We start from the raw sequence: 27,446 nt of genomic DNA on the forward strand, positions 1-27,446 counted from the left end.
TCTGTAAAACTTTAAATGCATGCTTTTTGAACGATGACATGGCAGCGAACGAGCTTGTTGCCTTCAGGGAACGCTGGAAACGAGAGTTAAAGAATAGAAAAGAAGAGAATGGACTCGTCTGCGTTCCTTCTTCCTCATCGTTCTCCTCCTCCAGGGATCATCCAGAGCAGAAAGACTTAAAGAAACCTCGTGATACTGTAAAACAAGAGGAATCGAGCTGTACTGAGGATGATGGAAGTGTTAGTGGTGGGAGCTTTGCTGTAGAGGCAGATCAGCCTCAGTATGTCTCCATTGCACGCAGTCTGTTGGAGGGGAGGACCAGTCCCCTGCTGGACAGGATTCAGGAGGAGAGAACGAGGAGAAAGAGGCAGTATCATAACATGACCAACATGTGCAGCGTATCCCTGCAGCAGAGGCAGCCTCAGTGGAAAGTGAAGAAAGAAGAGGAGCTTGTGGATCAACTCATTCTGGATCTGGTATGATGAGGAAGATGCTGGTTGAGCACAAATTCAGTGTGAAAGCGTAGTTTCCCCCTTACAGGTTTCTTCCATCTTTGATTTTTGCATTTCAGATAATCAGTAAATAAATAATCAATTAAATGGAGCACATAAATGACCTGACATGCAAACATAATTGGTTTGATCATTAGCTGTGCCATTAAGCATTTGCGATAATGGGCATTGTTTCTTCCCCATCAATGTGAAGGAATGGGCTGCATCTTTTTTTCCCCAGAAGTGTCTCAATTCAGTCCTATTGAAGCGTTTCAAACATAAATGTTTGGCCGTATTTCTGTCATTCCAGAGTTTCACTTAGCCTCTCCAAATCCCTTGTTTTTAGTGATTCAGAGGTGGTCTTACAAATGTACTTCAGACTATTGTCCTGCTGTACAATAACCAAAGTGCTCCTGGGCTTTGGGTCATGAGCTGGTGGCCGAGCGTTCTCCTTCAGGATGTCTGGTATAGAGTGTGTCACCATTACCCTGAGATTTTTTGAAGCAAAAAAGCCAAGACAGGAGAAATCTCCAGGGTAGCAAAAACTTTTTACAGTATTGTACCCATTGTATCTTGTGTTTTGTACTGTAATCCCTTTTCTTTGCAGAATGAAGTCAACGACATTCCCTTCTTTGACATTGAATTGCCGTACGAATTAGCCTTGAAGATATTCCAGTACCTCAACTGCATGGAACTTGGTCGATGTGCCCAGGTGAGGTGCAGAAACAACAACAAAAAACTGTGTACAGCTGAATGGCTTAGCTCCTTGTAAGAGGTTTTTGTCTTTAAATTGTCAATTATTGGCATGAAAAAATCTAAACGGGGGAAGTGTAGAGGGAGAAAGTTTAGCTTGCCTCACAATAATTACTTAATCCTTTAAAGTTGGTTTTCTTTTGCTATATTTCAAAATTTCATGCAGATTGAAATTCTTGTTTGAAGAGGAAATAATAGCCATGAGAAGTTCAATACAAATGGTAAAATTACATTTTGGTTTTTGTAGGATAAACGTAGGCAGTGTAAAATTACTGGGAATTTAATAACTGAATTTCAGGCATAAACTATGTAGACCCCTTGAGTTTTTTTCAGCACCAGAACTAAACTAGGGGAGGCAGAGTTTAGTTTCTGTGCTCCTTGGCTTTGGAACAAACTCCATGAAAACATATTTATCCAGTTCCTTTACTTCGGTCAACCAATCTAACTGGATTTTTTAAACCTTATTTCTTTTTGTCTTCCATTCATATCATGTAAAGTCCTTTATATTGTCTAGTGCATAAATTATTCTATTAAAAAACATTTCTGTCTTAAAAGAAATTGGTCTCAAAAGGCCCTTTTAATGATATGCCAACCTATTGTACATAGATTGACACACTGCCCCCACCTGTTGCTGCACTCTACAAGTTGGCTAACTGAAATAAAGTGTATGGACTTTATTCCTGCTCTCACTTCTGGTGTTTTACCACATACGCTTGGATGGTTGGATCCTGACCCCAGCTGTAGACCTGCTCTACATGCTTTTTTTTTTATAGGGTCCAGATTATGTTATTAATTAAATTAAAACAGATGAGATGATCAAGCATACTTTTAAGAGACTTATAAATCATGTCCTGTCATTAAAATCCATGTATAACTTTAGTTTTATTGTTTCTTTGTGCAGCGTCCGTAATTTGGCGATTAGTTACTTTAATTACCATTACCTTCTTCATTCTGTATTGCTTTGGGCAGCTCATGACTTTATTTTGTGCATGTTAGTAAATTAGATATTGAGTGGCAGATCCACAGCACTCGTGGTGCAGAGAGCCTGTTTTGGCAGGCGGCCGGGCTCGTTAAGCGGAAATGAGTGATGCAAGCTCCTAATGTATGCTGACTCAAACCACTGTCATGTTGTCCAACCTCCTCCCAGGTGAGCAGGGCATGGAGAGTCCTCGCGGAGGATGGCGTTCTGTGGTTCAGGTTGTGCCAGAGGGAAGGTTACCACCAGGGTGTCTCGGTGTCCAGCTCCCCCTGTTGGAAGAGCACCCTGCGAGACTGCAGGAACTCGGCCAGAACTGTCCGCTCCAACTGGAAGGTGAGCTTGATCTGTTCTACTTCTCTGAAATGGGAAGGTTTTTTTTTTTAATCAAATTACTAAAACTGTCTGAGAGGTGAAGTCGTCTTATTAAAATAACACAATAAAACTAACATGTAATTGACAGCAGACCATGATCACTACAGTGTTTATTTGCCAATATTTACGTGACTTAGAAATCTCATTGCCAATAACCACAGATTGTAGAGGTCAACTGTGCTGTTCTCGTTTGATTTACTTGTGGATAAGAAAAATAAATTCATAATGCATCTCCTTCACATTTTGCCAAATTACAACTGCACATTTGATTTACTGGGATTTTATGTGATAAATCAACACAAAGTGGTGCTTACCAGAGTAGTGGAACAAAAATGATGCATAATTTTTTTAATAATTTCCAAAATAGAATCTTGACAACTACGGCATCCATTTGTATTCAGCCAAAAATAGTGACGTTGGATCACCATTATTTTCAACATTTCAATAGTTAGTGAACGGATGACATCACAAATGTACCCCACAAAACATGGATAAAGAGAGCACTTAAAACACCATTTAACACATATTGTTATTTGTTTAATAACAATATGTTAAGCTTTGGACATTTTACAAAGTACTGTTCTTAATAATATTGACCTTTTAAGACATGGTGTGGTAGAAAACTAACATTTACCATCACTTCAAACATATCAGCTCCACAGTTAAACATGGTGGTGGCAGCATCATCCTGGGGCCATGGTCAGAGTTGATCGAAAGATGGATGGAGCAATGCATGGCAGCAATAACAAACCTGTCTGAGAATGCATAAGACTTGAGAATGAAATATGTTCACTTCTCAGCAGAACAGAGACCATAAACATGCTGTCAGAGCTACAATGGAATAGTTTAGTGTATTCATGTGTTAGTGTGGCCCAATCAAAACCCAAATTTAAATACAATTTATATCCCGAAGCAAGACTTTGATTTGAAGTTTATTGATGCTTTGTACAAAATGTAACTGTGTTTTTTTGCAAAGATGAAAAGCCAAAAATGTAATTCTTAAGATGTGCAAAGCGGAAAACACATTCACACTACACTTTTCAGATTTTTTATTTGTACAAAATGTTCCTTCCACTTAACAATCATACACTGCTACGTGTTGGTCTACTACACTAATTAAATTGTTTATAGTTTTAAGCTCTGCATCTGTAACTCTTCAGAATCGAGTGGGATCTGTCAGCCAGCTGCAGTTCGAGTTGGGGAAAATTCTGTGCGACGTCAGCTCCTGTGACAGCTTCGTGTTGGCCGGGTGAGTTTCAAGGACGAGCAGATCATGTCTGATGTCCTCTTTGTTTTAGCAGAGCTCACTTGGTCTCATTTCATCTGCATTGATTTCTCTGTCGCACTAAATAAAACTTGGTCATAGATTTTTGTGATTTAATGCCGGGGGATTAAATGAATGTAGAAGACGCTGTGTGTCCCTGTCTAAACCAATGCCAAAATGTTGCATTTACAGTGATGAAATGATAAATCAGGGGACGAAGTTTGGATTTATTTTTACAACTGAAAACGATGTATTATGCTGAACATCAACATCAAACAACTAGAATGCTAATGAGGACTTGGCCAAATACACAATGTTTTATATGAAATAAATGATTTCTTATTGACAAACACAAGGAAGTTAGAGCTGATTTAAGTTCCCATGTGTTAAGTTATTATTTAAATTAACTATTTCCTGTCAGAATAGAAACTAAAGAAACCGGCTGCTTAAATCCCAGCCTCCTCTGACTGGCTAGCTCAGGTTGTCTGAGCAGACTTCACCCACAATTCCTCACTGGCTCTAAAGTTTAAGGGATTTTATGTATTTTGTAAGAATTGACAAACAGCATTTGGTTAACTTAAAATTGTTTGAATCCTTATTTGGCCATGAGCTACTCTTTACATGTAGACACAGAATGATGGTAACATAATGACCTGTGAAAGACAAGTATTTCACTACACTCCCATTCAGTTAATTTTATTTATATTTCAACTAAATAAACTTATACACTAGATAAGAAAAGGACCCTAACTGAATAATGTTCAAATTAATTTAAATGCAATTCATTCTAATACAGCCTAGTTCAGTATAATTTTATGCTTCTGGCCAGACATGTAGCTCCAAAACATGATGATAGTGTCATTATTAACTGGGTAACACTTAAAGTAAAGGAATCCAGATCAGACCACTGAATTGAATTGTACTGATTATCTTTTCATCATGTTTCCTGTCAGTTGGCGGACCATATTAGGATCCAATTGAATGCTTTGTTTTCTGTTATAAGCTGGAAAAACAATAGTGACTTTGAAAAGGTCACGTCGTAATGATAAGACAACCGTGTCATAGCATGTTTAAAAACTGTACCTTGTGTGTGCTGTTCTCATTCCATTGTGCCATTATTTAAATCATTGTGCCTGATTGATATAATTGTTGTAGCTGATTTTACAGGCACATTCAGAGGCTTTCACAAGACCAGATTTGAGAATTAAACAGCAGTTTTATGACTTCAGCCACACATTAAAGCCATATGTCAGACCTCTGATGAAACCTCATGTGAGCAAATGACAGCAGGAACAAGGGTTTTTACATTGACAGAATAAGTCTTGATCAGAAATTGTGAATTAAGACAACTAATTCACAATCATATAGTCACATTATTGCTCTTCTTTGCAAAAAAAACAAGTAACAATTACATTTATTGAGGAAAGAGGACATGAATTGCAACTTAATCAGCTAAACCTGCCCTTAACTAGCTGGTATGAGGCAGTGATAAATTGTGAGGGACCTGGAGGGCTTAATAAGGGTGCCATTAAGGAGATCTGCAGTGTCTCCTGGGACAAAGGCTACTAGATTCCCATTAGTCCTGCTGGATCCCTTTAGAGAAAACAGCCTGTTTGTGTGGTTTCAAATTAGTAGATGTGCGGCACACAGTACTTAAACATTGAAGACATTTAATAAGTGGCCTGATGCAATGTGAACTCACTGCTAAATCCTCAGCTTTATGTATATGCTGCTAACATATTCATGATGTAAGTACATTCCTCATTTTTCGTACTTGAAGAGTAATTGAGCTAAATGAAACTATTTCAATTTGTCTAAAAAAGAATCAATAGCAGTTAAGAGCAAGTCAAGATTGATTTGATTGCTGACAGAAAACCAGTGGGAAGGTTGTTGGCTTTAAAAAAAAAAAAAGCAACAGGAGAAGCAGCGGCCATTAACCCAACTCAGACAGAGCAGATCTGCTGAGGCCTGCATAAATACCACTGTAGTCTGAGCAGAAACTTCTCCCCACAGAAGTTTGTTGGGCGACATCCAGCATGGTCGTCATGCTGATCGCTGGCGTTTTGATGATGCACCAATTAAGGAAAAAGTGTGTGCTTCTACTCCTGCCAAACCCTACAAATCCACCCCCACACACACACACACGGAGAGCTACTCGCATATACGCTTTGTGTCAAACTGGCTGTTACTGTACGACACATTGCAGCTCCAAGTCACAGAGACATGATTGAATCTGTGAAGGTGGCAGCATGCTCGTCTCTTGCAGTGAGAGCTAATCAGCCGGGGCAAAGAGATGAGAGAGGAGGTGTGTGGAGTTCAGAGCAGAGGGCTGCTCTGCTCCATTTGTTAGACATTTCTTCTCAAACAAAAGAAAAGTGTGCAGATGGAGGAGTGCTGAGAAGGGATGATCGCACACTATCATCAAGTCCTTAAAGTACTTCAGGGAACTGCTTGTCTTTTATTCCACTGAAAGCTAATCTGACCTCTTTTATTCAAAACATGTTGGTTGTATAACACCACTCTAAAGCCTAAAAGACATTTAAGCAATATCTAGTAACTCATCTGTTGTGTTATATTTAAGGTACACGTCTGGTGATGTGAGGCTTTGGGATACGTTGCACTGGGACTCAACATCTTCGTTCCTCAAGACCAACAGTCTTTCGGCGAACACGCACCCTAGGCCGCACGTTAGTCACGTCCAGATCAACAGCACAGTGGCTGCTGCTTCATATGAAGATGGTAAGTGGGTGTTTGTTTAATGTGGGTCTATTATGCAAAATTCACATTTTGCATGTTTTTATACTTCCGTTTGGATTTCAACAGTTTCTAAAAAACAGCCAAAGTGCTTAAAATGCCATCCAGCTGGTTTTTTTTGCCAATAAGAATTTTTTTTTGTGTCTGAAAAATTAGCATTTTCAAAAACCTTCCAATTGCTAAGTCACAATCGACGGGCTCTGCGCTGTTACCTATCAACTAGGGTTGCTCCGATCAGGTTTTTTTACTGATCACCCATGAGGCCGATCTCTGCTGATCACTGATCTTTGCCAATCACCTGGATTGGCTGTTAATTTTTCTTAAAAATTCGCTTTAGATATAAATGATACTATGTTATCTGGCAAAATTTAAAAATGATCTGGCAATAAATTCACCTAATTTAGACATAAATATGCAAAATACTTGCAGGCACAATACAGCAAGTATTCAGTCAAAAGGACAACTGATAAACCTGCAATCAGTAAAACAATATTTAACAGTAAGATTCTCAGCTCCATAAATTATTAGTCAAATAAATCTCACAACCCTTATCATCAAATAAGTATATAAAATAATGTCAAGTAATAAAGGAGACATCCATTTAAAGTTAAACGCAGGTTGCATCAAAATAAACAATCCTGAGTTACTGTCAAAATTTCCTGACTAGCTGACTAATGCTGGTTCTGATTGGCTGTTTCTGACTGAGCGGAATAATTCTGCAGAAACAGGGAGGAGGCAGAGGAGATCGATTATTTTTCATAGATTATCTATCTTATGTTAGGACAGCGAGAGTTTTAATTTTAATTTAATTATCTAAAAATCGTTTTGTTTATGCTGCAGCTTTAAGCAGACGTTCGGCGTGAGAGTTCATTGCTGGGTGGAGGATGATCGGCGCTACATCTGAAATATCACTACCAGTAGCGCGTAGCGGCGGTTCAACAGCGAGAGCAGATCCAGCTTCTTACACCGCCAGCTCGAAGACTTAAATTATTTTTCGGTTTATTTGTTTAGCTTTCTGACCGTCATGCTAATCCGGGCGAGTGTTGGTAGTTGTGCGCTGCTTTACCTGCTGCCTGGCCGCTCCGGTCCGGATGTCCTTTTGTTCCTGCATTGAGCCTTGGTGCAGCCAGACTCCGTCAAGTGTTTGTTTTTTTTAAATGTCATATTAGATTCGTTGAGTTGATGCATTTTGACGTGGTAATTTTCCGCCGCAACACGCAAACGTCCCCCTTCATTCTCAGAGAGTTCAAGTTCCACACGTCATGGTTTGTTGCCGCGCGCTTGCGCAGTGTGAAGAACATAGTAGAGCAGCTGCACACGCAGGCTGCGAAGTGAGATAAATGTGATCGGTTTTGGTGATCGGCAACAAGAGACCGCGATCACCGATCATACACTTTTTCACGGAAATCGGCCGATTATGATCGATGGCCGATCGATTGGCACACCTCTACTATTATCAACCCCGAGCTCCTCATCTAGCAGCCCGAGAGAAGCTCCGCCCACTTAGAAGATGAGCACATTTGGTCAGCTGGTTTTACTACTGTCTGCGCAGTACAATGGTTGCAGGAAAAGACTAGTGTTTGTTTTATTCACTTACCATTCATAATTCACTTGCTGCATTCTTGTTGGTTGTGAAGGAGGCTCTACTTCTGCTTTTCAAAGATGTACTGTTGTATATTTTTGTATCTCTTTGCAGCCATTTACGCATGAGAGTATAATGTTGAGTTGGGGGGCGTGGGCAGCAGCAACTTATTTGAATTTAAAGTGAGGAGAGGCCCTAAAACAGCTCATTCTGAAAAAAGGTGCTTAATAGGCAGAACTGACCAGACTAAAATCTCATGATGTAAGAATAATTTTGTGCACAAAATGTAATGAACATATTTGGGAAACCAGCAATCTATAAGACATTTGTGAGCAAAAAGATAAATATATAGTAGAATGACAATGCTGAACATTGTCTATACATTTAGATGCCTATTAAACCTTTATGCACAATGTCTCATTTTCAGCATTCGGTGTAGTGACAAAACTACACATAGTAGTTTGCAATGTGTAGTCTATGTGCATAGACTACACATTGCACATAGAAATCAAAACTCTTTTAGTCAAAGGTTGTGTTTCTGGCTTAGGCTGTGTAGACCTGTGGAGTACAGAAACAGGTGGGGAGCCCATCCACCACTACCAGATTCCCGGGAGGATCCAGGCTTTGAGTCTGAGCCCGGACAGTCCGGTCCTGGTCTCAGCCGCAGGGTCAGACGTTCGGCTCGACAGCGCCAATGACTGCGGCTACTGGAGGACTGTCTGCGAGACTCGTCTACCCAAAATAGTGAGTGGGACACTTTGGTTGTGTGTTAATGAAAGATGATGTTCCACAGATGCTGATTTTTTTATTGTGAATTGTACTTTTATCGTATGTATGGCAGGTAGAGAGCCTGACTTTTGTACCAAACCAGGCAGATCAGTCCCCACTGGTGGTTTTAGCGGCTGGAGAGGACGTCTACTTGTTGAACCCTCAGGAGGAGCAGCCAAGGACCCTGCACTCTGTTTATGGTCATCCTGTAACCTGTCTGGACGCCTCCAACAGCCTCACGGCTTTTGGGGTGAAGCGCACAGGCTGGGCCATGCATGATGGAGGCAACAAGGTGGGTTCAATTTCACCCTGCAGATTTTGGTAACTACTAAAAGGCAGATCTGAGAAGAGTAGTACAGTAGCTCAGATAGAAACACCAACAGGCATTTCTTGTGACTCTTAAGGCAGGGGTGTCAAACTCCAGTCCTCAAGGGCCGGTGTCCTGCAACTTTTAGATGTGCCTCTGCTGCACCACACCTGAATAGAATAATTAGGTCATTAGCAAGGCTCTGGAGAACTGATCTACACAAGAAGGAGATAATTAAGCCATTTCATTCCAGTGTTTCGTACCTGTGGCACATCTAAAAACTGCAGGACTGCAGCCCTTGAGGACTGGAGTTTGACACCAGTGCTCTAAGGTGTTCAATAAGAGGTTGTTTTGACTATACAGCTCTTCGAAATAAAAAGTCAAATCAAAGGCATTCATATCCCCTAGATACTGCAACAAAATCACATTTGTTCATGATTATTTTCAATATTGCATACAAATCTACAATATTTATATGAACTGACAATATAGTACGTGTGTGTTAATGGAAGAGATGGAGCTGTGTCAAGGTTTTGCCAGGGGTAAATGTGAATGTTGGCAAACTGGTTGTAGCAACCTGAACCCTCTGCATCTGGAGTTTAGATGTGCTGTAAAAGGGACTGCAAGCTACCTTGATCTCCCTAATTGCAATGAAAGGTTTCCATTAGAGTTAACAAGGCCACTCGTTTTCTCTGCAGGTGTGTAATGAAAAAATGAGACGTGGAACAAAGTAAATTGCAATTTGGTTTGGTTAAATGGAAATATGCTGGTTGTTATTCACAAATACAATTCATTGCAGAGAAAAGCAAAGGGGACAGAAATTTCAGGATTATGCTAATGTTTTAATTAAATGACCATATTCCTTTGCCTGGTAAGTGAATTAAGCCCTTATAGGTAAAAGATGTGTAATCTCTTTGAAACACAGAGTACATATTACATGCTGTAAAAGATCCAGACTCAGATATTGTTGTGAACTTTTACAACCAGCATTTGTTTGTCTAAATGTAAGCTTAGTCTCGTAGTGGCATAATCACCATTACCTTGTTTCCCATCAGATTCAACAATCATGAACCTGTGGGGGGTTTGTTGATATCTGAAATAACTCTCCTAAGTTACAGCAAGCCTTCCCTAGACACTTCTCTTAATTACTACAACCTTCAAGTGTACTTTTATCAAGTGTTGTTTCTTAACCAGCTTTTGTTTGTTTCTAATAATACTGTTTCCAAGGGCCTTGTGTGGCTAATTGACTCTTAAACCTTTACTTAGTACAAAGAGCCTTGAGACAAAATACTCATTTGGGGGATACTACTCTTGGGCCATTTAAGCCCTGGAGGGTATGTTACCATTGCTGATTTTCAACATAAATTAAAAAATAGACAGACTCAAAAAATGCACAGTGAACAATTTTCTTTTATTGGTATCTTGAAAGAAGATATTTGCTGTGAGAGATTTATTTATTTTTATTGGCAAAACAGCCACTCCTACATCATAGCTTCTAGAAAACTGGATGTACTTATTCAGCTGCAGCCCTAAAGCACCACATAGTGGACCAAAAGGAGTGTAACACTGATGTCTGGCTATAATGACAGTCTATTGTTTGAGTCCTCTCTACAGCTTTGTTTATTTCTGTAAATTAAATGATGATCCAGTTAGAAAATGCTGCATGAATCTCATTGATAGAATTCCAAATCTAAATAATTTCCAGGTGACTAATGTTTGTAATTGCTATCAATCCTAGATTTTCTTTTTGTGAGTAGTCCCCTTCTAAGACCTGGAAAAAAATAAAAACACTAAAATAAATTGGACTACTAAAGGTAACCAGCTTTATTTGAAGAGGCATACAATTCTAAAGCATTTAGAAATTAAATAATTGTTTTTATTTCTAAAATTCAATTTATTATTATCTCAAGCTTCTCTTTCAAAAAGATGATTTATCAGATTAGAAAATTTATCATCTTCAAGATGAAATGTAATATTTAATCTTAAACTGACTTAGTTTTAATTCAATCAGAAGTTTGTTAAATCTTTCTAAAATAATTTTTTTCAGCTCAGATCCGGGCCAAAATTCAGCTCTAAATAATGCCAATTCATGATCAGTGAACACTCTCACTAATTAACAAATTTTGGAAATTTAATTAACTAGTCTTTCACTCTTGTTCCACTTCTATCAGCTGTTTCTTAAAGCACAGATGACAAAACACAATTTGGCTGCCACCGTTTTTACTGTCTTTAGTAAAGAAACATATGCTTCATTAAAACCTGTCAAGATGCACAGAGCTGATATCCGAGGAAATCATCTCACACCATTTTTCACACGTAAGAGTGACACTTTTTCATTTACAGCGTCTCGACTCGGATGAACCGAATGACATTAACCTGTTTTGTTAACTTTATTAAGACTTTGTGTTATTTTTTATTTTCTTACTTTGATGCAGTTGCATTAGTAAAACTCCGTTCAAATTGTAGATATTTCTGTTTCTGCCGCTCTTCCATGTCTTTGTTGGTTTGTCCTGGCATGTGTGTAGAAAACGTGTGTGTGGCTGAGGCTTGCCTCCAGATCCTTGTTACTCCTTGCCTTCCTCTTGTCAGTGGACCAACATCACCTGGGCACACACCCAGCTCATGGCTCTGTTTTCAACATGAGCTGGCATTCACATTGGCAAAGGGTTCATCTACTACAGAAGCTCTGCCTCAGTGCTGTCAGAAAAAAAAACCAGTTGTTTCTTTATGAAGAAAAGATCAAATGAGCAGATTTATCTGAATGAACACAAAGTCAATATGATCAGATCAAAAGTTCACCTTTAATTGCAAAAACATAAAATAATCTATTACAATTTGATACACATAGTAACTAATGTTAAAATAAACTAATCAATAAGTTTCCATGCTATAAGCGTCAGCTAAAATATTCTAAAGTGAATGTTACCCACCTGAGACTTTCAAGGCAAATCCCTGCAGTCACTAACTAGAGTGTATTAGTTCATCTGTTGCCCAAACTCAGTCTGTCAAGTGAGAGTTCAATTAAAATACTTAAATCACATCAGTTTTAAAAATTCTTAGATTTTAGGATCCTATAGTGGAATAAAATCACCTGTATTTACCAAAATAATGTACTACATGGGGATCAAATTAGTTTTTCATCCTATATCTCTTGTGTTCCTCAGTGTTTTCCGAACTCTGTGCACTGTGCAGAGGATGGTTCTGGTTCCCCACAATGGCTTTGGCTTTCCGCACCACCTGCTGCTCAGATATAACAGATAGTGCGGTCTGTGGGAGGCCTGTTATTTTGCTGGCCACCTTCACCACCCAGCTTAATTGATAGTCAGGAATGAGGCCAGGCTATGTAGTTGCAAATTAGTGTAAAATTGTTATTTTGGATTTTAAACTGCAGCTATCTCCAGCATAACCTAATACCGGTAACTTCTTAATTTAACAGTGTCTGTTTGCAGATTTTGCTATATTGCTCCCTGACCTAGCTACTTGACCTGCTTATAGCTTTTTCTCTTTCATAGTACAAGTGTGCTGCCGGTTCCTCGACAGGAGGAGTACTTTTGAATTTATCCGAAAAGAACAAAGATATATTTTTTAAAAGTATATAAAAGAACATTTCTTTTCTTTAAGCATCAAATAAGATTCAAGTTCGTTTTGATGCTTTTCAATAAAAAGGAAAAAAAAAATCTAAACTTTTCTGTATTTCACCTGTTGATTAGCGATTTTCCCCATCAAACTAGTGTGTATCTTTCTTTTATTTCACTGTTGTATAAAACTTGCCCTAGGTTACAAAAAACAACAAAAAGATAAAAGTGCAAAGGACAGTTTCCTTGTATCTAATGCTATAGATAGATAGCATAGCATAGATAATGCAATGTATAAATCAATATGCCAAGCCAGACATTTGACATATTGAAATACATTGCGGCTTACGCGTCACAAATCTGAGACAATTCAAATGTTTTGCATGGAAGTGCTACTCAAAGGTAGAAGTAATGTGGTAATGACATTAACATTACTCAATCTTAAGCCGCACTGTGCAGGTGCACTGTCTGCACTAATGAAGATCACCGCTGCATGACAAATGCCTAACCCATTTCTGATAGTGTTGGGCTACGGTCCCCATCCAGGGACACCAAGAAATTTTACTTAATGTGAATGCTGTAGGCACAACGATTGGAAGGATGGTTGGAATTAAAGTTGGAAGGAGAATTGGAAGCAGGGTTGGAATGAGAACTGGATTTAGGGTATAATCTTTCTATGATTCTGTAACTTAATTACGGTAGTTAATTAGCTTTCTATCTCCAGACCAAACCAAAACATGTTAAGCAATGCCACAGAAATATTGTTTAGGGGTTAAGTTTTGCACTAAATTACTTGTATTTTCAGTGAAGAATCCAAAATTAACTTCATACAAATTTGAAGAGTTAATCTCCAAAGTAACTGCATAGTTTTTTGTTTTTTTTTGGTTTCGCAAATGATTTGCTGTGCTCATTATGTTGTGTTGTAAGTACCAAATAATGTGAAAGCACAAACTCTGTGCATAATATTGCATCTGGTCCAGTGGGCTAATCTCTGTTTGTCCACATGGTGTCTAAACCAAATGAGGCCCTGAGCCCGTATTTGTTCCAGATGTGGGTGTTTGTTTAAGATTTAATGTAGTCTTGCATAGAGAGAAAGCAGTGGTTCAGCTTTTTTTCTCAGCAGGCTATTGTACAAGTGTGTCCCTTCCCTGATTAGGTCTGAATATGGAGGACGCTGCTGAATTCTTTTATGGAGGCAAAAATATGCACACACCAGGTCCAACACAACTCATAATTTCTCCTTTCTGCTCAATAATAAGAGTAACTGCTGCAGTTAAGCCTTATGAGTTCCGATATAGTCGCAATAGCAACATGAAAGGATTTCTCTGAGGAACAGCAGTGATTTTATAAATGTCATCTGTTTAAAAGCATGCAGAGTAATCACATTAACATCGCAGTGTAATTCAGACTTTCTTTTGTCTGCAAGCTTCAATAGCCGAGCACCAGAGAGAGCATTAGCCTAACCACTGCACTGTATCCGTGCTTACTAATATTCTTCCTGGTCTTTGAACAGCCCCCAGTACTATCACAAATCAGCTGCTTATCCTCTCTCAGTGACAGTTCTTCATTTTAGTGGCTGAGGTGGGGACGTATTTAATAAAATTATCTTCCTAATTTTGCGGTGATTCATTGAGAACAGCAGGCTGAACCTCATTTCTGCATTCCAGTCTCCTGAGCTGTCCAAATCCTATCAAGCTGTCATTTCGAAGTCCAGTGTGGTTTGGGCTCTGCCCTGGGGTGGAGCACAATTAAAGCTTCACTTGGCCCAAATATGGGGACACACAAAAACTGCTGGCACCTTCTGAAGGTTTATACCCTGCCTTCCAATATTTATTAGTTTTTATATGTATATTTTTTTCTTCTTCAAATGTCTTTCTTTTCTGCTGTCTGTTCCTGCCTTTTCTTTTCTTCTACCTTTTGGCTTCCGTCCTTTCCATTTCCCCCTCTGTTTTCCTTTTTGTTTAATTATTCAAAGGCAGTTCTGCCTGGCGGTTAACCCGTTTGTTCTGTCTGGTTTGGATGAGAAAACACCAGCTGCTAATTGATCAATTAGGCCAGCACCAGATGACATCATTGAAACTTCTGTAAAGAGTTTATTGCAGCCATCAAGCTGTAAAAGACAGTAATTCAAGTTTGCCTTCAAGTTTCTCTCTAGTTAATCTACTTAAGTCCTTCTGTGTTTTTACTTTACAAACAAGGCTTTTTCCTACACGACTGCTCCTTTATTGTCTGATATCCTATATTATTAATACACAGTTTTATCATTAGTTTTGCAAGTTTAAGGCACCCTTTTTGTGAACTGAAAGAGTAAACTGCTTACGGGAAGAGGTAAAATATTAAAGGAATGATAACACTTTTTCATAAAAAGTACCGGTACTCCTTTTCTGTTGCTCTCTGCCAATAATTGAATTAATTTCAGTTCAGTTTAATATATAATTCTCTCTAAATATAATCATCCCCCACTGTAAATTGTGTTTGTTGGTAAAAGTTATGAACTAGCGGCTGTTTGTTAGAAACATATGTAAGTTTGAATTCAAATGGGTTGTCCAAATTGAACTCCAAATACCACTTTTAATGACTATCACAGTCTCAAAATTTCCTTCCTCTGAAACCAGACCTTATTGAAGGTCTGTTTAGCATCAGTGTCCTATTCAAAAGTCAACGGTGCCCAAACTTCAGACAGTGCCAAGGCTATGCAGCCCTCACAATCCAGAGACTCATTTTTGCTCCCAGGTCAGTTAAATAAACTTGTTTAAAGCAGCAAATGTTTCATAATCTTTTTTAAGAAGGAAGCTTGTTATTTTTAGTGTTGTAAATTTGTTGTCATATTTGAAGAACAACATTTTCACCTAACTTCTTAGGTTTTAAATAGAGAAAACAAACAAAAAAAAACTTTAAATGTTTTTAAAACATTTTCTTCCACCTCATTTTCTTCTATGAGGTGTTATTTGTGGAAAATTATGTTTAAGAAATGAATAGTACCTATTGAGGACTGGACTTTTACATTGCTATGTACTAAAAGTGTGGATTTACATGGAATGTTTTCATGCAGCCTGATATACACTTTTAAATATAAAATATTGCAGTATGTAGAGTAATTTGCAATATTTTCTACAGGTTTTTATTACATCTACCGACATTTACACTAACAGAATAGATAGTTTTAAGCATATTATTTGTTACTGTCTGAATTTTTGTTGAGGTTTTTTCCTTTGTATTTAACATTATGGCAGTTTTACAAAATTGTGACTTTACATTGTATCATATCAGCTCTGAAATGAACGGATTTCCTCGGTCGACTGATGTGTGATCCTGGATTTCAGATCCACGTCTACAGCCTGGAGACCGGGAAACCAACAGTGTGTGTCGGCAGCTCGCCGGGAGATTTCACTTGTGTCAACCTGAAAGACAGCCCCCCTCATCTACTAGTGTGTGGAAACAAAGACAGAAGGTAGGACACCAAAAACACTCACAAGTGCAGATAGAGAATGCACAAACATAATGCACTAGTGAAAACAGAAAACTGAGCTAGGGACGTAGACAAATGTTTGATGAAGGAGGCCTAGCAGAATATTCTGGAAGTAGAGAACAGGTGTTTACAAAATGTGCGAGAAGACAATAACTCTATTATATTTGTGCATTATTCAAGACAGTTTCTTTGAAAAAAGAAGCTTCTCAAAGCTTATTGAGAAAAAGAAAGGCATTGAAATACTAACAGGAGTGATATTTTGCTCTTTGTCTTCTCCATTACCTATTAGATGTTAAGAGACGAGAATTTCTGGCTGTAATGACTTCACCCAGCAGCAACAACAACACACACACACTAATGTGCACATGCTTGCCACATTTGGCTTGCCTGTTAAAGAAAAGACGCATAAAAGATCCATTCTCATCTATTCTGCACTTGTTAGAGGGTGCCGTGGTGCGTAGGATGCCAGGAAAGGAGAAATCCCTGGCATGTCTTCATCCAAAGCTGCCCCCGCTGTTTCTATTCAGCCCCAAACCCATCTGGCTGTTAAGTAGTTGGCTTTAAGTGAAGGAGAGACCACATCATACTGTTCAGGTTCTGTTTCTCCCATTCCTGCTAGTTATGATTAACAGCACCTGCACAAAGACAAAGAAATAGTTCCGTTTGTTTTGTGAGTGGCTTCACTCTTGGTCTTTGGTTTTTGATCAGATTTCATCCAGATAGGGGGAAAAACAACTCTAGCTTGGCTCTGCCACTTTGGCGTCAGCCGATGCAGCACAGAGTCGAGGACAAATGGGAACGGTGGAGACTGACGGACAGTCGGCGTTCTTGGCCCTTTGTCAGGGTGGCATCAAGCCAAAGCCTAATGCATCCCTTCTTTTTGTCCAGATGAGTTTTGTCACTCTGCATTTTTTTTGTGAGATCCAAACACCGGATGAAGTGTCCAGATAAGGCCTGTGTGGAAAAAAGAACACATCTGTGCAAACAAGACAAGTCTGAGCAGGAAATAAAGAGAAAACAGAAAAGTGTGAGGTTGTTAGCTAATGGGTACCCGTTCTGCAGAACGCTTTGTTCTGCAGACATTAACAGTATGAAACAAAACAGTTTGAGTGATCAGTTTGCTTTTCACTATGATCCTTTTACTCAGTTTCCATAAAATATTTATAGATTTCAACAATGTAAAACTCAAATGTTTATAACAAACAGTTTTTTTGTAAGCAGGTGACTTGTTTTGCAGTTGATTTAGGGTGTTTGAGCAGTTTTCTTTTTCTTTTTTCTTTTTTGGGGATTTTATCTCAGAATAAGACATTTGACCAAATAGCTCCAACACCAACACATTGCTATTTCATCCCTTCCTACTTCCATTTCATATAGGCAAATCATTTGTACTTAACTCTATCTGATTATTTCACCAGCTAATATTTAACCTTTGCCTATTCGTACATGTTGCTGTTTACCTTCTTTTGATACCCGTTAGCAAACTAGGTATGTCCTCATCTATGCATAACAGTTTATTTCACGTTGTAGACATAATATACCATGAGTAAATTATGATAAAGTAATTTTCAGAAACAAAAATTTAAAGATATTTGGTTGGTACAAAATGTCCTAAGACTAACATATCCTTAAGATCCTTGATCCTTTTAAAAAACTGATCCTTTTAAAGACTGACAAAAACTTTAAAAGCAAACAGCATTTTGCGTTTTTCACATCCAAACATTTTTTACAATATTTGAAAGTGCAGATTTAGGTTAGGAAACTTTTATATTTTTTAATGCAGTCTACATGTTCCCTGCTAAATGTTTAAACCACCTGACCTTTTAAAGTCTTTGTAGAGTCGACCAACATTGAATACATATTTAGTCTATCACAGTTTAATCCTGTAGGCATGTTCCCTGTCCCTCTTAAGCTGTTCAGAGCTCTGCAATTATTGACATTAAAACACATTTTCACGCTGTGAAAACATTTTAGGTCAATAAAAATATTAAAGTCACTGCACAAATAGATTCTTTCTGAAAAAACAACATGAGGAGCGTAAAGCTGTCCAGTTTGATGAAGAGCGACTTTGTTAGCTGTGCTTTAATAATTTAAGTTAGGTTTTGGTCTTTCTTTAAATCATTTTTTAACACATACAAATGCATTTTAATATACTTATGAATCTGAAAATACTTTTATGTTTATCCAAAAATTACATACAGCTTTTGGTAACTGGCAATACTGAGATCCAACCAAAGTAAAACAGAGTCCAGACATTGTAAGAGAGAAATAATTTCTAGTCTTTCAGTTATCATTTCTACTATAAGTTTTGCTAAAAAGGCAGATGCTTGTGGAGTTTTTTGGTTATGTTTCAGATGGATGCACACCAGAACAGAATTTTTTAAAATGTGAATTTGTCAGTCTTTTCTCTGTTGTTTCTGTAAATTATTGATGCACACTTAACTCTAAAAACAACACAGTTTGCTTCAATAAAAAGATTTCTATCTCACATGAGGAGATAAAAAGTGTATTTGTTAGAATAACTTGAAGATGATGTGACCCATAAGTTTTCAGACTTGAATCTGGACACATGAAACTAAGCTCCAATGGCCATTAAAGGAGATTTTATAGCATTCTTAAACACTAGATTTGTTGCTTTGATGTGCTACAGTGTATGCAATAGTCTTTGTCTCCATTTTGACTTGAAATTTAGTAAACATAGTTCATGTGGATGATTGTGAACTCCAGATCATTAGACTAAATCAGACGTCATGCTTGGGATGATTAATGACTTCTTCTGGCTTTCGAAAAATAACTGTTCAGGAGTGGGCTGTGCGTCTCTCACACTTTCTTCGTGATTAATGGAAACGATTCTGGCCAGTGACAGTTCAGCAAAGACGGTCGCCTCCAGCATTAGGTTTATGGCTTCCTGTGGTCTGCCAGTAATGTTCATTCCTCATTGTTTAAACGTGCGCCTCCATCACGTAATGCCACTAAACAGGCAACGAGCTGAAGACAAACAAGTCCACGGTGCCCATTTAGCCATTTAACTTTGATTCTTTAAAAAAAAAAAAAAAAAGTTTTGATAGTGGAAAATGAAATCCGCCTGAGTCCCCAGAGTAAATTTGATTATGGTAATGAATACTTGGAAGAAGGTTGATCCTGGATGGAGTCATGTCCTGGATGCTTTCAGCTGCAATAAAGCCACGCCGACAACAGATGGAGCTGAACGTCCCCTGGGCTTTTGTTGCTAATGAAACACACTGAGCAAAAATCCTCCTCTTATTGCATTAAATCCATTGTAGAAAGCAGCACTTTAAAATCCATAATCATAATTATTTTAATCATAATCTTGCACTATATTGTTTTAACACATTTTCTTCTAATAGCAATAACTTTAAGAACAAACATCAACATGTATTACAATTTCTTCCATATTTTTTTTAAACACTATGACCAGGAGCTCAAATATTCAGCTGTTGTTTTTGTAAGTATGATGTGTTCTGGCCCAGATTTTTGTTGGTTTTGCATTTTATGAATTACTTATGCTTAAGCCTTTCTATGTTTCTTTAATTTTGTTGGTTCTGATGTTAAACCAGACTACTTTACATGTTTTATCAGTATAGGTGTTCCTTTCCTGAAATAAAAAAGCTATAAGGGTTTCATCATGATTGGATGCAAGTCTTTTGCAGAAAAAACAACAAAAACAATTATAATCGTGGGAAAAAACATGCTTTTAATGGTGAGACTATTGCAGGTGGGTGGGACTATTAACTTTCACAATGTCATCCTTGCGCAGCAGAAAATGTAAGAGTGCTCATTGTTTCTGTTCCTGTTTAGAATAGTTTTTTTAATTTTGTGTTTATCAGAATAAGTTGGAACAAAGTCACAACAAATCTCATTCAGATAATTAGTCAACTTGTAAGACCACCAGATTAAATTTATTTATTTGCTCTCCTCTTCCATACAACATGATCTATACGATGATGCAGATTGCACATTGTGTGCTTGCCTCCAAAGAAAGCACACAACTAACAGAAAAGCTCATGTGCTGCTCTTGCTAAACAAAAATCCCAAGCATAAAGCAGAATCGTTCCCTTTCTGTTATGACGCAGAGTGAGAGTGTTTGACCTCAGGTCCAGCTCCTCTCTGGTATCCCTGTATGCCCACCACCTGGGTGTCACGTCAGTGCAGGCAGACGACTGGAAGATTGTGAGCGGCGGAGACGAAGGACTGGTGTGTGTTTGGGAGATGAGGATGGGAACTAAGCTGTGGGAGATGCACAACAGGTAGGACTTTAGAAGATCCAACTAAAGATTTTCTGACAGTTTTCCACCTTGTGGTTGTGTCACTAGCTCTTTTTATTGTTATTTTATTAGCTATTTTTTTATTATTTGTTTGTTTTGGAAGGCATCCAGTAAGGCATGTTCGCTTTAACACCAGCACCCTGGTAACAGCCAACATCCCCGATGACAAGTCGCCACGTGGAGCCTGCATCACAGATGATGACCTCACAGCTCACCGCAGGTCACCATCTTCTCTTCTACACCTATTAAAATGACTTTATGCTTGACATCCTTTAAACATCCACTTACTCCTCTTAAAACATGTCAAAAATAATTTGGATAACAGGAATTTTCTGCTTCTGCAAATCAAATTTAAAAGAAAATCTATATTCTTAGTTGATTACTGCTACTTCTAGATGGTTATTTAATTTTCCTCTGGGATTAATAAAGTATGTCTGAATTGAAGTGAACTGAATGAGCTTTCAGTCATATGTGTATTGATCATTAGCATACAGACAGCAAAAATAAGAAGTTGCACTGTAGTCTGGTTTATTGCGTCAACGAAATCTTACCCCTCCCTGCAAAAAGTTAAAAAATCCTTCACATTTATGAAAAGTAATCTTTTTCACATGTCTAATGTTCAGATCTTAAATAAAAGTCTGTAATGCTGTAACTGTTGTTGGTTCTTTCCATTTCAGACACAGAGGAGTCATCAGCCATTATGACTTCTCTGAGGATGCCCTGTCACAGGAACACATCTTGCCCATCTGCAGGTCTGACTACATCGACTCATCCGGCTACAACTACAACATTAACCTGGCGGTGCCCTACGACAGGCTGTCTGGCTCCCATCCATCTCACTGACCGCTGCAAACAAAATACTGTCTGTGAAGCAGAATGGACAAAAGACACATTAATCTGTCTGATTGTCACACTGCTAATTTTTAGTTACCCTTTAGTACCATTGTGGTGCTTTTATTAGGATGCAAACAGCTCATCTGCTGCAAGATTGCCACCTTGATACACATTGCTGTACATTGATTTGTTTTAATATTTGACTTTTTAGATCAGGCACGGTATGTCATTTATCCACAAAAATTGTCATATTTTGCAGTTTTTCAGGGGGAAAAGAAGAGAAAAATCCAGATATTTATCTTCCACTTTTATTTAAAATTCAGTTTTTTTTTAAATGAGGGGAAAATAAATCATTTCAGTAATAATCAAAATTAGTGGTTTTTATTCTTTTATAACAGTAGTGTTTTATTATGTACAGTTTCAGTAGTAAAAACATAAAATATTGTATCCTGATTTTTGAGGAGGACTGGTCCTGTCGTCCAAATGCTCAGCACAGTAGATCACCCGTAACATACTTCATCTTATGTGTCAACCTTTTGTTTCAAGGTAAAAATCTTTCATGTTGCACAGTAGTAATTTCCAAAGCAACAGTGTGAGGTCATAGTAAATATAACTAAATGCAATAAAACTAAGAAAAGTTTGAGGAGTTTTAAAATATCTAAACTGCTCTACATGCTAACATACAGCAATAAAAAGGCTTTCTATTATCAAACCTTAAGTTCACAAGTAGCCTGCAGTTTTGAGGATCTTACAAATTTTTTATATTGAAAACATGTTAGTGCTTGAAAAAGCGTTTTGCTTTTTCCCTTTTAAGGACAGAGGTGGTTCTGCTAAAAACAGCAGCAACATCAAGAGTTCCTTAGACCAACAATTCCCTCAGGTGGGTTATTTTCCACAACGCAGATTAGCGGTGTTCATATCCAGAAAGCGGACATACATCCTGGACTCCATTTCAAGGTCTTTTAGAATCTGCGGACAAGCAAAATGCTGTCATTAAGTCACAAAGTGTATTTAGGTATTTAACAAAGCGAGAAAAAGTGCTAACCTGTTCAAAATGTTCCAATGTAATTCCTTCGTAGAAGTCATCCGGGCCCTGGAGCAACAGGAATCTGTTATTTTATTGGTCCAACAGTGAGGAAGGAATATTAGCGGCGTGATTTTGGTGACTTCTCTTACCATGTTGGGCACATTTGTGCTCGCCACCTCCAGCATGGCAGCATCTGCTATCGCCCTAGCAACTTCCTGCCCAATGGACTCACTTTCTGAAAGAAGTCCCTCGACAATCTTGGATGTAAACAGAAAATGAAGACTTCACTGAAAAAGTTAAAACTGTAGTAGAGGATAATGACAACTGAAAAAGAAACGAAACATAGTTCTTTTTTAAATCTGAATTCTGACTCTTTTTGAAAAGTTTTTGGACAGAATCATTTAAAGAGCTATTTCTGTCATAATGTGAACTATTTGGTTTTCTCTCTCATGGAAAATACTACTCATCCAGCATTTTTGTTCTCAGTTGTTTTCTTTCCCAAAGCCATTAATTGAGGTAGTGCTGCTTTTAACTTTGCATGCTGTCTTTCACGCTCTATTAATGTCTTTATAGGTTTAAATTTAAAGGAAAAAAGTCTTCCTTTCTATTTATTTTATAACGTATCGCGATATTGCTCACTAAGTGACCTCAATCCTTTAATGGTTCCTAAACCTGTAGATTTTTTTAACCTTCTCTGTTGGGACTAATTATACACTACTTTTGACGATGAGAGTGTGCACACACTGATTCATCTTGTACCTGCTAAAGCAAGACAATATGGAGCAAGTCATTATATCCACAATAATGTAACCTTGGCAAAATGATCAGTTAGAAAACATGTAATTGAATTGACTTCCAATGCTTTGTGCATGTTTTAGTGTTTCCTTTCATCATATTTGACCTCAATCTAGTTCAGATGCATTAAAAATTATTATGACAAAGAAAAATATGCCATGCATCAAATGGGACAGAAATCAAATTTTCTTATCTTAAGAGCTTTGGACTCAAGGTCACCTTTTGTTTGAGAAAACTGTCATTTTACTGACAAGAGCTAGCTTAGCTTTAATTGAATTAATTTCCAATTTTATATCAGTGGAGATGCTTTACTTCCAGATCTGCATGCGGCCATGTTTATTCTAAGTAAAGCTGAGTGTTCGTAATGGGTATCTACTACATGCAACCATATTTCAAAACAAGGATTAATGTAATCAGTGTTAAATAAAGCACATAATGAGCACCTACCTTTCTGTACTCCTCCAGCGTAATTTTGCCATCACCGTCGGTGTCGTGCATGTTGAACAGGACTGGAAAAACAAAACAAAACAATTAGATTTTTGAGGAAATTTCCACCCACAAATTATGGGATTGCGCCAGAGGAAGTTGTGATTACAGGGCCTGTCAGGATGATTCAGGGATAAGATAATGAAGCAGATCCTTCAAGCCATAACAGGATTACGACTGACACTGCAATGCCCAGAAAACCTTTTTGTTCTCTAAGTTACAGCAGTTTAATTTCTCAAATGGTTCTTTCACATATCAAAGACATCTGGATACTTTTAAAGATAGAGAGGTAGAATTGTTTGATTCAGATGGATGGAAATAAAACTTCTGCTCCAACAAAAAACAAAATGCAGAGTTCATATGACTGATAAAAAGGTGTTTAGCCTATTTAGACTAAACAAAAATGTCTTTTTACTTGGGACGACAAACAATTGGACTCTACAGACATTAGAGAGTACAATGCTTTTGAGTTCTTATCTTACACGTCTATCTTCTGGTTGAAACAGGAGTATAGGGTAGAGTCTGTAATCCTAAAGGGATACTCAAATATTGAGGTCATTTCTCAAGTTTGAGGAAAGACGTTCTTTGTACAAACTAGGAAACTTTGGTCTAAACATATGTTTGCCAATAAACATATGTCAAACATGTTTACTAAAACTAAGGTTTTTAGTTCTTGCTGTACTTACAGGAAGGAATACTTTTATTTTTCAGGTAGTGACTTTGTCATTGTCTCATCACACAAAAGAAATATTATGTTACATAATATAGGTTTTGGTACCTAGAGTGCCTTGCAAAATGTTTATCTATATACTTGAACCTTTTCACATTTTGTCACCTTATACTGTAAGTATCAACTGCTATGGGCTATGAGAATTTATGTGATGAAATTAGTTCTTAAATGGAAGCAAAAGGTTATGATTTACAAAAGAAAAAACATGCGAGTATAGAGTTTCAGCTTTCAGTGTTTTGTGATATTTCTCCATCAGCTTTGGTCACCTAAAGGCGGACAATTTTGCTAATTCTTTAGCAAATACATTTATCTCTGTCACATTGCTTGGAGTTTGTGAATATAACTTGCTAAGTCTTGACACAGATTCTTAATTGGTTTTAAGTCCAGGTTTAACACTTAATGTGTTAATTCAAACCATCCCAATGTAACTCTTGTTTTTATGTTTAGGGTTGTTGTCCTTAGACTTAGACTTAGACTGACTTTATTGTCATTTTGCATGCACAGGGTGTATACAGAACGAAATTTCGTTGCATACGGCTCAGGACAGTGTTTTGAGCTTCCAATGTTGTGAGGTTACTCCAGAATAAAATAAAATACAGTATAAAATATGAATATAAATCTAAATATAAAGTACAGGACTGACAGTAAAATAGAAGTTATTTAGCTCTGTACATGTGCAAGGTATAAAGTGGAGACCAGATTTTGAGTGCAGTCCAGTTAAGAGTTCAGCAGTCTGATGGCAAGTGGGAAAAAGCTGTTTCGGAACCTGGTGGACCTGCACCGGATGCTGCAGAACCTCTTTCCAGAGGGCAACAGGGAGAACAGTCCATGGTGGGAGTGTGAGGGGTCACTGATGATGTTTCGGCCTCGGGACTCGCAGCGCTGGGATGAAATGTCCTGAATGGAGGGAACGGGGGCCCCGATGATCCTTTCTGCTGTCCGCACCACTCTCCTCAAGTTCTTCCAGTTGGAGGCGCTGCAGCCTCCACACCACACAGAAAGGCAGCTGGTCAGAATGCTCTCTATAGTGCTTCTGTAGAGCGTCTTGAGGATGGGCGGGGGCAGGTGTGCTCTTCTCATCCTCCGCAGGAAATACAAGCGTTTCTGTGCCCTCTTGACCAGAGACGTGGTGTTCACAGTCCAGGTGAGGTCGTTTGTGATGTGCACCCCCAGGAATTTGGTGCTGCTGACCACCTCCACAGCCGAGCTGTTGATGAGCAGTGGAGCGTGGCTGGGCCAGTTCTTCCTGAAGTCGACGATCATCTCCTTCGTCTTGTCAACGTTCAGGATCAGGCTGTTGTCTCTGCACCAGTCCACCAGCTGCTCCACCTCCTCTCTGTAGTCCAGGTCATTGTCGTCTCTGATGAGGCCCACCACCGTTGTGTCGTCTGCGAACTTCACGATGTGGTTGGTGGCGAACCTGGGGACGCAGTCGTGTGTCATCAGAGTGAACAGCAGAGGGCTCAGGACGCAGCCCTGAGGGGAGCCTGTGCTGAGGGTGATGACATCGGAGGTGTGTTGTCCGATCCGGACTGACTGAGGTCTGTCGGTGAGGAAGTCTAGCAGCCAGTTGCGCAGGGGGGTGCTGAAGCCCAGGTGTCCCAGTTTTCCTGCCAGATGCTGTGGGATGATTGTGTTGAACGCTGAGCTGAAGTCCAGGAACAACATCCGCACATGAGTGTTCTTCTCCTCCAGGTGAACCAGGCTCAAGTGTAGGGTGGAGGAGATAGCATTCTCAGTGGAGCGGTTTCGGCGGTAGGCAAACTGGAACGGGTCGAATGTGGGGGGGAGTCTGGAGACGATGTGTTCTTTTACCAGCCTTTCAAAGCACTTCATCATGATGGGAGTCAGTGCCACAGGCCGGTAATCGTTGAAAGAGGTGACTTGAGGTTTCTTTGGCACCGGAATGATGGAGGCAGTTTTGAGACAGTTTTGAGTCCTGTTGCCAGGTGAACATCCCCCCCGTCTCAAAACCTTCACAGCCTTTAACGGGATTTTTTCCAGGCTCCTGAGTTCTTTCCCTCATTCATCAACTGTGACAAGCTGTCCTTTCTCCAGACAAATGTGGCCACATCGTGATGTTGCAACCATGATGCTTTACTGAGGGATGGTGTGTTCAAGGTGATATAAAGCTGGTTTTCTACCCAATGTTTTACATAACACTTTCTTTCAAAAAATGTGATGCACAGAATTGATAAATATCCTGTCAATAAATTATCCTACATGACCTGTGGATCTCTGCAACTCCCCCAAAGTTACTGTGGGTCCTTTGGCTGGTTCTATGTTTAATTAAGTGCTTCACCAGGCTGACAGCTTGGATGGACTGATGAACTGCGATGTATTTTTATGACTTAACCCTGCCTCTCCACAGGTCTCTGTCCCATGTGTTGTTAAAAAAAAAAAAAACACTCTGAGGCCTTCAAAGACTGATGAACTATTTACTAATTAGGTGACGGTTGCACTATATTTTATTTAAAGGTACTAGAGGAAAAGTGGTTGAATGAAATCAAACCCTACATTTTTCATATTTTTATTTTTTTTTAAATCCCTGATCAATTTCCATCTATCTCACATCTATGCAATTTCCCAAACACAAACAGCTTCACAGAGTGCAACAGGAAGTGACGCAATGCATCTTACTTAGTCACAGCCACTAACTGATACCCAAAAGGAGCTTCTTCTTACTTATTCTTACTGGTTGGAAAGAGCTGAAGGCAGCTGACGGCTACTTAGGAAATGCTTAAGTGGAGACAAATAATTAAATGCTAGAAATACAGAAAAATTGTAAATTTTTCCTTTTTTTTTTTTACAATTTCTGGATATTCAAAGCCTTTTTTCCCTTTCTGCACTGAGAAAGATAAAAGAAAAACATTAAAGAAGCACTTTAAATTTTCTTTCTTGCAACATGTTCATAACAAATTAAATCATAAAACATCATTCACAATATTCTCCAATGGGATGTCTTGTGATTTATCAC

The 27,446-nt window shown here is 38.5% G+C and overlaps 2 protein-coding genes across 2 annotated transcripts in view; one reads left to right on the plus strand and one right to left on the minus strand.

Annotated features, from left to right (window-relative positions):
* fbxw8 (F-box and WD repeat domain containing 8) lies at window positions 1-22,034 on the plus strand. The gene is made up of 11 exons (XM_028034514.1): window positions 1-476; window positions 1,099-1,203; window positions 2,392-2,556; window positions 3,756-3,844; window positions 6,441-6,598; window positions 8,743-8,939; window positions 9,037-9,255; window positions 16,169-16,296; window positions 20,406-20,579; window positions 20,701-20,817; window positions 21,275-22,034. The coding sequence occupies exons 1-11, from the start codon at window positions 39-41 to the stop codon at window positions 21,438-21,440; spliced, it is 1,956 nt and encodes a 651-aa protein (XP_027890315.1). The 5' UTR covers window positions 1-38; the 3' UTR covers window positions 21,441-22,034.
* tesca (tescalcin a) overlaps window positions 21,797-27,446 on the minus strand; it is a 10,728-nt gene continuing 5,078 nt past the window's right edge. Inside the window, exons 5-8 of the mRNA XM_028034517.1 lie at window positions 23,701-23,762; window positions 22,608-22,715; window positions 22,477-22,524; window positions 21,797-22,400 (exon numbers count right to left, since the gene is read on the minus strand). Coding sequence (XP_027890318.1) covers window positions 22,317-22,400; window positions 22,477-22,524; window positions 22,608-22,715; window positions 23,701-23,762 — 302 coding nt within the window. The 3' untranslated portion in view covers window positions 21,797-22,316. The remainder of the gene's footprint in view (window positions 22,401-22,476; window positions 22,525-22,607; window positions 22,716-23,700; window positions 23,763-27,446) is intronic.

This window comes from Xiphophorus couchianus, chromosome 12, assembly GCF_001444195.1.
Source record: "Xiphophorus couchianus chromosome 12, X_couchianus-1.0, whole genome shotgun sequence".
Taxonomy (NCBI): domain Eukaryota; kingdom Metazoa; phylum Chordata; class Actinopteri; order Cyprinodontiformes; family Poeciliidae; genus Xiphophorus; species Xiphophorus couchianus.

Coding starts and splice junctions, on each gene's coding strand:
- fbxw8 (XM_028034514.1), top strand. CDS start 39: ATGGCAGCGAACGAGCTTGTTGCCTTCAGGGAACGCTGGAAACGAGAG. Junction 8,940..9,036: donor AGACTCGTCTACCCAAAATA/GTGAGTGGGACA, acceptor TATGTATGGCAG/GTAGAGAGCCTGACTTTTGT. Junction 20,580..20,700: donor CTGTGGGAGATGCACAACAG/GTAGGACTTTAG, acceptor TTGTTTTGGAAG/GCATCCAGTAAGGCATGTTC.